This window comes from Serinus canaria, chromosome 23, assembly GCF_022539315.1.
Source record: "Serinus canaria isolate serCan28SL12 chromosome 23, serCan2020, whole genome shotgun sequence".
Taxonomy (NCBI): Eukaryota; Metazoa; Chordata; class Aves; order Passeriformes; family Fringillidae; genus Serinus; species Serinus canaria.
The window spans coordinates 1339744-1350005 of NC_066336.1; the positions used below are offsets into that span (position 1 = coordinate 1339744).

Sequence of the window (10262 nt, forward strand, 5' to 3'; positions counted from 1 at the left end):
GCAGCCAGAAACAAAAGGGAAAAAATAACTGCAGGAGGCAAAGCCCATCTTTGGCGTTTGGGACCCCGTGCACGCCTTTGTTCCTTCTTTGGGAGCCGTGTTTGTGCAGCACGGCCCGGCCCTCCTCCAGCCCTGTTGTTTTTCTTTGTGATTTTAGTGTGGTGATAGTGCCAGGAGGGTTGGCCTTGGGAAGCTGGCTCCTGATCCTTATCAGGGGAACAGCGAGGACAGTGGCAGGAGCTGTGCAGGTTCTCCGTGCTCTGAGGGTCAAGGAGAGCCACAGCTCCCAGAGTGGGCTGGTCCCCCAGCCCACAGCACGAGGGGATCCAACATCTCTGGGGTTGGGGCACCAAAATGTGAGATCTAAAGGTGATGGAGGGTGTCCAAAGAGGGTGGAGGGTCCGGAGGGGCCACAGGAGGAGCAGCTGAGGGCTCTTGGTGTGTGCAGCTGGAGCAGGGCACGCTGAGGGCAGAGCTCAGGGATCTGCAGCTCCTCCCGAGGGGCAGCTCCCATTCCTGCTCTGGGACAGGGACAGCAGCCAGGGCACGGCTGGGGCTGGGCCAGGGCAGCTCAGGCTGGAGATCAGGGCAAGGCTCTTCCCCCAGAGGGTGCTGGCACTGCCCAGGCTGCCCAGGGAATGGGCACGGCCCCGAGGCTGCCAGAGCTCCAGGGATGCCCAGGCTGGGCTTGGTGGGGCTCTGGGCAGGGTTTGGCTTTGGGATTGATCATCCCTGTGGGTCCCTTCCAGCTCAGCCCATTCCATGATTCTGTGAGAGTGAGGGATGGGGGAGATGAAGGATGGGGGAGAAATTTGGGCAGCGCTGCAGGGATGGCCAGGGTGGGGCTGGTGGGGGGTCTGGGCAGGGTCACAGCTGGGCTGGACGATCCTGGGGGTCCTTCCAGCTCAGGATTCATCCCAAACCAAGCAGGTCTTCTTGGAACAACCACAGACAGCAGAATAATCACTGAACCAAGGAATCACCAAGGTTGGGAAAGACCTCCAAGATCACTGAGTCCCCCCTGCTCTGTGGGATGTGTTGGGTGCTGAAGCAGCAGCTTCACCTTCTGTCTGGGCACTCTCCCTCACCAGCCCTAAAGGCAAAACAACTTAGAAGGTATGGTTTTTCCATGGGAACTCTTTAGCTCTGGACAAAGCTCTCAGAGCTGGGTCAGTTCAAAGCCAGCTCAGAGCCAACCCCAGTTCACCTCTGCAGGGTTCCCTGCACGAACCAGAGGCATTCATCCCAGCCCCACATCCTTTGGGATCTTTGAAGCTCTGGTGCCAAACATCCCAAGGTGTGCAGCTCAGGTTGGTGCCTGCTCAGAACAGGAGGGCTTTTCCTGGAGAAAAACCAGGAATTCAGGCTCCCTTCCACAGACACGGACAAGCACGAGGGTGTAACATTTGCTCCGATTTCAGCCTGGTGGGATTTATGGGAAATGAAGACAAGAATTGAGAAATTCTTGGATGAAAGGCCTGGTTTGTGAAGATGTTTTTGCACCTGGCATGAGAGATAGCAGCAGATATCCGGGCACTTCCAGGCACAGGCAGACTGCAGACAGGTACGTGGGGCTCCAGCTGCTCCTTGGAAACGTGAGCTGGGTGACAGAGCCCCGGCCACAAAAGGTGGAGGAAATTCCTTCAACCCAGATGCCCAAAATCTGGGGTTGGCTTGAGACTGTGGTTCCTTGCCCGAGGCACCAGCTCAGGGTGTGACAGGGCTGATCCCTTCAGCAAACCAACCCCGCCAAGCGGCAGCGCCGGGCTCTGTCCCGGCCCTCTCCGGCAGCACCCCTTCAAAGACAGCGCCCTTTTTGTCTCAGTGATGTCACTCACTGGCCAGCCTTCCCTCGGGGTGAGCAAACACGGCTGCGTTGCCTTCCCCACGTCGAGGGGATCGTCTTTCAGCCCGCAGTGACCAGGATGAGGAGCGCAGGAACGGGAGCCAAGGCAGATTTATTGTATCACTGGGCTGGCATCTGGAATGTCACACACAACTCTGACTTAACTCTGAAACTTGGCACAGCTGGAATATGGGCAGTAACAGGTAATGCTGCTTTTGCGTTTCCCTGTTTTCTTTAGAATAATTGTTGCATTGGGACAGAGGTTAAACACTTCCCTCTGTTTGCTTTGTTTTATGAGCTCTGTCTTTATTTTCTTATTAATTTATCATTTGCACTCTTCCTGATTTTCTCTGCCTGACACATCCCCTGCTGTTATTTCCATGGCATGCCCATACATACATTTTTCATCCCCTCTGGCCTCTGTGCCCCCTCACTTCATGCCCTCTGTGCTCTCCTGTGCAGTTTCTTTGCTCCCGCTGGTTTCTCCCTGCACACACCTCCTGTGTGCATTTTGCACGAGCACGGAGAGGAATTCCCACTGCTGCATGGATCAAGGGAATGTCAAATCCTGCGGACTTTTCCTGCAGGACTGCAGTCATCACCTGTGTTACTGCAGAATTCCCACTGCTGCTTGCACCGAGGGAATGTCAAATCCTGCAGACTTTTCCTGCAGGACTGCAGTCATCACCTGTGTTACTTCCATGAGCTGCTGTGAGCAGAAGCTCTGGTTCAGGAGTCGTTTTCCTCACTCTCCCTCGCTGCACTTGTCCTTATTTCCCTTTCCTTTCCCTCACACGTGTTCCTGTGCATGAGACCTCACTGTGGCTGCAATTGCCACCACCTTGCCCATGACAACAGGGCCATAAAAGCTGAACTGTGCATGGTAAACAAATAAAATACACTCCCTTTCCCAAGGAGCTTTTGAGAACCTCTTGCAAAAGGCAAACACGGCGATTTCGCTTTTCCAAACCGCTCGCAGGATTTGCCTGAAGTTTGCCGTGCCTGGAGCTGCCACTCCAAGCTGGATCTGGTGGTCCCAAGGAATTCAGGGTGCCTGGAAGCTGTGATCCATCCCTGGCATGCTCAGGACCTGACATTTCCCCGGAGGAATTTCCTGCTTCTGCCTGACACAGCACGGGCAAGGTGAAGGGCTCTGACTCCTTCTGGTGCATGCCAGGAGGTGACTGTGCTTCACATGATTCGCATCCTAAAAATGTGCAGATAATGCTGGATGTGCCACAGGGATGCTGAATCGAAATTAGACGGTGCACGGGCAGATTTATTGCAAGAAACTTTAATTGCTCAAGGTAGCAAAAGTCTTAAAGTTGATTTAGAGGAAAAAATGGAGGAGAGGGAGAAAAGCCAAGACTGTCATTGCACCAACTGAGCAGCAATTTCGAGTGAGCTTATCAATTTACATTTTTATTAAAATAAAGTAAGTCAAATGAAGACATTTCAAGTGAAAACTTGACTTTGATCTTGAATCCTGCCCAGTTTCTGCAGCTTAAAGGGAGAGGTTCGGGGGTCTCCCCGGGGCCGGGGGAGGTGCGGGGGTCTCCCAGGGGGCCACTGCCTGCAGACCCCCGTGCTCGCTGCCTTCACCGCAGTCCCAGCCCCGCTCGGGGCACTCTCCGCACACGGTCCCGCCTCACCACATCCCGGCCCCGGAGACTTTTCCCACTCCCCGGCACTTTCTCCCCGGAGCTCCCCAGGCAGAGGAATGCGAGGATTCCTCCGGGGAGGAGCGGGGGGTCCGCGCCCGCCCCACGCGAGCCCGGCGTTCCCCGGGGGCGGAGCGGGTGACGCGCCGGGCCGGGGCTATAAAGCACCTGCCGGGCGCCCGCCGGCTCCAGACGCAGCGCGGCGGCTCCGCTGGAAGAGCTGGCACGGGAGGAAAAGGAGGAAAAGCCCAGGAGAAGCCGCAAACCGCCAGCGCAGAGCCGCGGTCATGGGCAGCCACCCCGCCGTGCTGCTGGCGCTCGCCCTCTGCGCCCTGCTGGAAGCCGGTGAGCCCCGGGCTGGAGCGGGGCTCGGTGCCCCGGGGGTACCCGCACAGGAGGGGGGACCCCCTGCGCCCCCTCATCGCGGGGAGGGGGCCGGGGATGCCCGGGGTGGGCGCGGAGGCCGTGCGGGACCCTCGCTCTGGAGAGCCCCCGGGGCTGTGCGGGTCCCTCAGAGGGGACACACGGACGGGCCGCTCATCGCTCCCTCCCTGTGCTGCTTGCTGCAGGTCTGGGCCATCCCCCGGCCGAGTCGCACCTGGCCGAGCGGCCGAGGAGCAAGCGATGTTCCTGCAACAGCTGGCTGGATAAGGAATGCATCTACTTCTGTCACCTGGACATCATCTGGGTCAACACACCTGGGTGAGCAGAGCGCGGCGCTCGGGGAGCTCTGCTGATGGGCAGGGGCTGTACCTTCTGCTGGAGAGGGTGGGAAAGGCTCCCGGTGCTCCGGCAGCACCTGCTCCAAGGTGCACGGCCAGCCCAGAGGGGGACAAACCGTGCTGCTGCTGCTGCTGCTGCTGCTGCTGCTGCTGCTGCTGCTGCTGCTGCTCAGGTGCTTGTCCAGCCCCCGGGGCTCGGGGTGAAAGCACAGGGCGCTGCTTCCTCCCGGGCTCGGCTTTTCCTGAGGTTTGCACCTCTGCGAGCCCGCAGCAACACCGAGATGTTGTGGCCTCAAGTCAGAAAAGTTCCTCTCCCCGCTCGCACGCGTAACCCTGGCTGCTGCCTGCCAGGATTGCTAATGAGACAGGGGTGGGCTGGCACTGCGGGCCGCGGCTGCCAAGTCCTGCCCTCAGGAATGCCGGAGCAGCTTTCCCAGCGCTGGCAGACCAATGGCCATCGCACTGGAGCACAACACATGCGCTCAGGTGTGGTTATAATCGTGCTCGCTGACATGCATTTACAACTCGCTGCTTGCTCGGGGAATAGTTGCAGTCGCTGCCAATCCTGCAGCCTCTGGGAGAGGAGATTGCCATCAGAGATGGAGCAGGAGCGTGCTCGCAGCTCTGGGAGCAGGCTGGGAGCACCAGAACCTGGGGCTGTGCAGTGTCCTGTGTGTTAAACCTGCGGGGAAGGAGAGTGCTGGCACCTCAGCCGTGCCGGGGCTGCTGGGCTGGGCCAGCCCTGCTCCTCAGGAGCTCTGCCAGCCATGGGAGCTCGCCCAGCCCGTGTGGCAGCCCTTGCACGGGCACCTGAGCTGCTGCAAGGAGAGAAAACTCCTGTTCCCAGCCAGCACAGAGCGGTCATCTCCGCAGGGAGGGGTGGGGTGGGAGAGGAGTTGGAGTTTAAACCTCAGACCCATCAGTGACCTTTTCACCTTCTGTCTGTAGATGAGTCTTTTATTATCCTGGCACTGGCTTGGCTGCCTCCCAGGACCCTGGTACAAACCTGCTGGCCAATAAAAAGCTGGTGGCACAGCTGAATTCCTTTGTTTTTCCCAGGCACACTGCTCCCTACGGCTTGGGCAGCCCGCCAAGGCGGCGCAAGAGGTCCGCGGGCAGGTGCGAGTGCTCGCACTCCAGGGACAGCATCTGTGCCACCTTCTGCCACGGCAGGCCTGGGTAAGGCTGGAGGGGTCCCCGGGGGCTGCTCAGGGGCTTAAGACAGGCAGGGCTCAGGGGCTCCCTGGGGATGGCTTTATGGCTTTCCCAGCCAACAGCTGGGACTTGTCTGGTGGCTTTTTCTCCCTCCCGAGAGCCCTGGCGGTGTCACCGGGTGGTTTGGGTGTGCAAGGGTCCCTTCAGCAGCTGAGAAGCAGCAGTGTCACCTCCATCCCTGCTCCTGCTGCTGCTGCCAGGAGGCTGGGGAAGCTCTGGCTGTGCTGGTGGGGATGGGACAAGTGAGGGTGTGCAGCTTTGGGACACCAGCGTCCCCTGCTCAGAAGGGAGAGCTGGCAGCACCCTGGGAGTGGGGACAAGTGAAGGTTTGGAATTTTGGGACAGCAGCGTCCCCTGCTCAGAAGGGAGAGCTGGCAGCACCCTGGGAGTGGGGACAAGGAGGGTGTGGAGCCTTGGGACAGCAGTGTCCCCTGCATGGCTCAGAGGGAAGCAGAGGACTGCTCCAAGCTGGGACTCAGCAGCCCCAAATGTCCCGTGGCCACCTCTGTTGACGGTGCCTGTGGGGTGTCAGCTCAGCTCCAGCAGCGCTGCCGAGGGGAGGTGAAGTCGCTGTGGATATCTGTCATTAATTCCACAGCCAGGCAATAGTTACAATCCCCAGTCATTCATTTTGCCGGTGAATAGAGGAGCTCTGGCACGAGGGAATAGCAGTCAAAGTAAGCCCTGAATAGCTCCCAAATAGCTGCAATTAACTCTTCAAAGCCATGCATTCAGCTGTCTGTCACCGGCCAGGCTCCCCCTGAGCTCCCCACTGCCTGGCTGTGGGTGGCTCAGGCTTCTCCTCTTGCTCTTTAGGTACCTCCAGAGTCTGAAGCTCCCCGTGAGCTCTGGAGCATCAGCGAGGTCTCTGCAGAGCAGTGCCATGAGGCCTCCCCACCACGGGCTGCTGAGAGCTCTCAGGTGAGCAGGGCACCTAAACCCACTCTGAACATTCCTCATGAGCACTTGAAGATGTGTGGCTGTGGCCCCAGGCTGCAGTTCCCGCTCGGGTCTGACCTTCTGCCTCCTCCTGGCTCCCCTAAATGAGGAGGTTTGGCTCTCTCTGCTCTCTGTGGTGCTGAAGGCTCCATCTGAGGAGCCAGGGCTGCTGTGCCCTTCCCAAAGCACAGCAGTGTCCCACAAAATGTAATTCTTGGTTGGAGTGGGGAGTTCCTCTGATGTGGGACAGGCAGGTGGGTGATGGACAGAGGAGGGAGAGGGGGATGGCATCGTGTGGAAAGGTAACTTATGGGGCAGCAACTTTGGACCAAAGGACAGAGCTTTTCTAAAGCCACATCAGGGAACTGGGGGGAGAAACAACTCCAGGAGTGCAGCTGAGCTAAAGGGAGGTGGCAAATTAATGAACTGGTGGCAATTAAATCAGAGGCAATGGGGATGCTTTCTGAAAGGCAGATTTGGGAAAGCAGCACTTTGGGTCATCCTTGAGCCCTCTGACACCTCGCTGGGTTTGATGGAGCTCCGCCATGCCTTCATGGAGCTGTGGACAACAATTCCTGCTCCTCCTTCCCCATCTCCTGCCTCCCAGCAAATGGTGGTGAGGGGTAGATAAATGTGATCATATGGGGTACTGAGTAGGGGGCAGGTGGGCTGGAGAGTGACCACAGTGTCCCTTCTGTCCCCAGGGACCTCAGGGTCTCCAGCCCACGCTCCGGCAAACGCCAGCAGCGCTCTCAGAGGGACACACAGCCACCAGCTCTGCCTTGGGAAAAAAACATCTGGAAGAAGAAGAGATAAGAGACAGGGGCACACCAAGCTCACCAGAAGAATGTGGAGTCCTGTGGGTGCCACCAGCTCTGCTGTCAGTTGTTAGAGCTGAAGGGAAGGCCATGAGTGGAAAGGAAGGAGGTGGAAGTCTCCGTGTTCCTGCTGCATGAACCAGCGCTCAAGGGACTGCTGCAAAGGGAAAAACTGTCTGTCCATCCAGGCAGAGAAGTGTCCTGGAGCTGAATGGTCCCTTTTTGGATCAGGCAAGGGTTGTGCTGGAGCAGCACAGGCTGGACTGTGCCCTGGAGCCCTGGGCAGGGCTCAGCCAGGGGGGCAAGGTTGGACCAGGAACTGTGTCCTGGAGCCCTCAGCAGGGCTCAGCCAGGGGGGAAAGGCTGGAGCAGGGACTGTGTCCTGGAGCCCTCAGCAGGGCTCAGCCAGGGGGGCAAGGCTGGAGCAGGGACTGTGCCCTGGAGCCCTCAGCAGGGCTCAGCCAGGGGCTCTGGGCAGGGCTGGAGCAGGGATTGTGCCCTGGAGCTCTCAGTAGGGCTCAGCCAGGGGCTCTGGGCAGGGACTGTGCCCTGGAGCCCTGGGCAGGGGCTCAGCCAGGGGCTCTGGGCAGGGCTGGAGCAGGGATTGTGCCCTGGAGCCCTGGGCAGGGCTCAGCCAGGGGCTCTGGGCAGGGCTGGAGCAGGGATTGTGCCCTGGAGCTCTCAGCAGGGCTCAGCCAGGGGCTCTGGGCAAGAGCAGGCAGCACCGAGCCCAAGACTGCCCTGGGCTGCTCTGCCTGGAGCTGTCCAAGCCTGGCCCATCCAGAGGGGTTTGGCTGCTTGCTGCAGTCAGGGATGAGCTGCCTCCAGCCCGAGCCCCCTTTGCACTATTTTCTCCTGTCAGTCAGTGCCCATGGCCGAGGCTCCCAAGGTGGAACAGCTCCCAGTTTGTGTTAAGGTTTATTCCATCATCCCCTGGAGCCAGCTGAGCAGTCAGGGGCACTCAGTGGCTGAGAAATCTCCGGGGTGGGTTTCCACCAAGGCCCTGGCTGTGGCTGAGGGGCAGGATCAGCCAGCCCAGGGATGGCACCAAGCCCAGGAGGGGCTGCTGGGGGGCTGGGCTTGTGCAGGAGCCCCCAGCCCCCACAGGCAGGGGAGGGTGAGCAGAGCCCTGGCGTGGGTCAGTGACCCCATCTCGCCTCCCTGGACATACCCTCAGTGAGGACCTGCAGCTCCTGAACCCCAACCTCCTCCCGGTGGGGAGGGCTGGGGCAGGGAGAGGGCACACAAAGCCTGGCTTGCTGCTTGGCTTAGGCCAGCTCTGAGCCAGGCTCTGGAGAATAAATGGGCAGGGAGAGGGCACACAAAGCCTGGCTTGCTGCTTGGCTTAGGCCAGCCCTGAGCCAGGCTCTGGAGAATAAATGGGCAGGGAGAGGGCACACAAAGCCTGGCTTGCTGCTTGGCTTAGGCCAGCCCTGAGCCAGGCTCTGGAGAATAAATGGGCAGGGAGAGGGCACACAAAGCCTGGCTTGCTGCTTGGCTTAGGCCAGCCCTGAGCCAGGCTCTGGAAATGAGCAGTCAGGTCTCCGTGGGGAGGGGAATGCAGCAGGGAAGGGCAGCCAGGTGGGAATGACCAGGGAAGGACAGGTTGGAAGAGGGGCTGGAACTGGGTGGTCTCTAAGGGTCCTTTCCAACCCAAAGCCCTGTGATTCTGGAAGGGAGCACAGCCCTGCCTCAGCTTAGGCTCAGGTTTAAACCCAGATCTGCTGGCCCAGGGGAGGGAAGGAAACCTTGGGGAAAAACACAGAGTGCAGAGCCTGGAAACCGAGCTGGCAGGCCAAGGCAGCCCCAGGAGCCGTGTCACAAATGCACTTTTGTTTGCCTGGGCAGACTGAGCTCTGCAGGGAGCCAGGGCTGTCACCTGGGCAGGCCAGGTAGAGAGCTGCTCTCCATTCTGGGTCCCTCTGCTGCCCAGGACTGCACAGGAGCTTTGGAAAGGCTGCTTGAAGTTGGTGGTGGACCAAAATCTGTGGCTGTTGCAAGTGTAGTCCCAATGGACAAGAAAAAGAATTCCTCGATTTTGCTTTAAGCCCCAGGGAGGGGGAAAATAAGATCAATTGATTGTATTGTGGATGAAAGAGCAGATGAATCATTTGGTCCCCAAAGCTGCAGAGAATCTGTTTTTATCTTTGACCTTCTGAAGGTTGGAGTCACTCTAAAAAACCAAAATGAGAAAATCCTGAAAGGGTTTGTTCCAGAGGAAATTTTGCACATGGTTTAATGTGAGTAATTTAAAATAAAGCTACTGCTGTAAAGTACTCTGTCAATCTCCTCGTGTGTGCAATGTGACCCACTGCACACCTGCCACATGTAGCATCCTGAAATCTGTATATTTATTTAAATCTATTGACTTTTTTAGGCAGTAATGTTCAATGTATAATTTGTAATAAATAATGACAACAGTCAACGGTTTCCTTCCTTATTTGGTGGCTGGGGATGGTGGGTGAGGTGAAAAGGAATCCAGATGGCAAAAGAAACGGGAAAGGGAGTGGGAAGGGGAGGCTGGGAATGGTCCTGGGCACATTTCAGTCCCAAGTGAACCCATCTAGAATCCTTCTGGCTGACTCAAACATTCCTTAACTTCAACACCTTCTTCCTTCCTGGATTTCTCTGGCAGCAGGGATGGGGAGTTATCCTCAGGTCTGTGGATGTGGGACCAGTTTGGATCCTCGTGCTGAGGGATCCTGGTGGTGTTTGCCCATGCTGGAGTCCAGTCCTTCCCCAGCCCTGTGGCTGTGGGCTCAGCAGGGCAGGGACTGAGAGTTAGATCTGGGAAGGGATCCTATTATTATTATTATTATTATTATTATTATTATTATTATTATTATTATTATTATTATTATTATTATTATTATTATTATTAGTATTATTATTAATTTTCCCATCTATCATTAATATTTTATTATTATTATCCCATCTAGAATCCATCTAGCTCACTTAAACATTCTTTATCTTCAATAGATTATTCCATCTATTATTGTTACATCTAGATGGGATTGGATATTATTATTATTATTTATTTATTTCAGTTCAAAAGCCATCA

General features: G+C 57.2%; 1 protein-coding gene across 1 annotated transcript; it reads left to right on the forward strand.

Annotated features, from left to right (window-relative positions):
* Nucleotides 1-3703: 3703 nt before the first annotated feature.
* LOC103822562 (endothelin-2) lies at nt 3704-9621 on the forward strand. The gene is made up of 5 exons (XM_009097544.4): nt 3704-3852; nt 4077-4209; nt 5289-5408; nt 6261-6365; nt 7088-9621. Exons 1-5 carry the CDS (start codon nt 3795-3797, stop codon nt 7197-7199), a joined length of 528 nt encoding a protein of 175 aa, XP_009095792.1. The 5' UTR covers nt 3704-3794; the 3' UTR covers nt 7200-9621.
* Nucleotides 9622-10262: the final 641 nt, after the last annotated feature.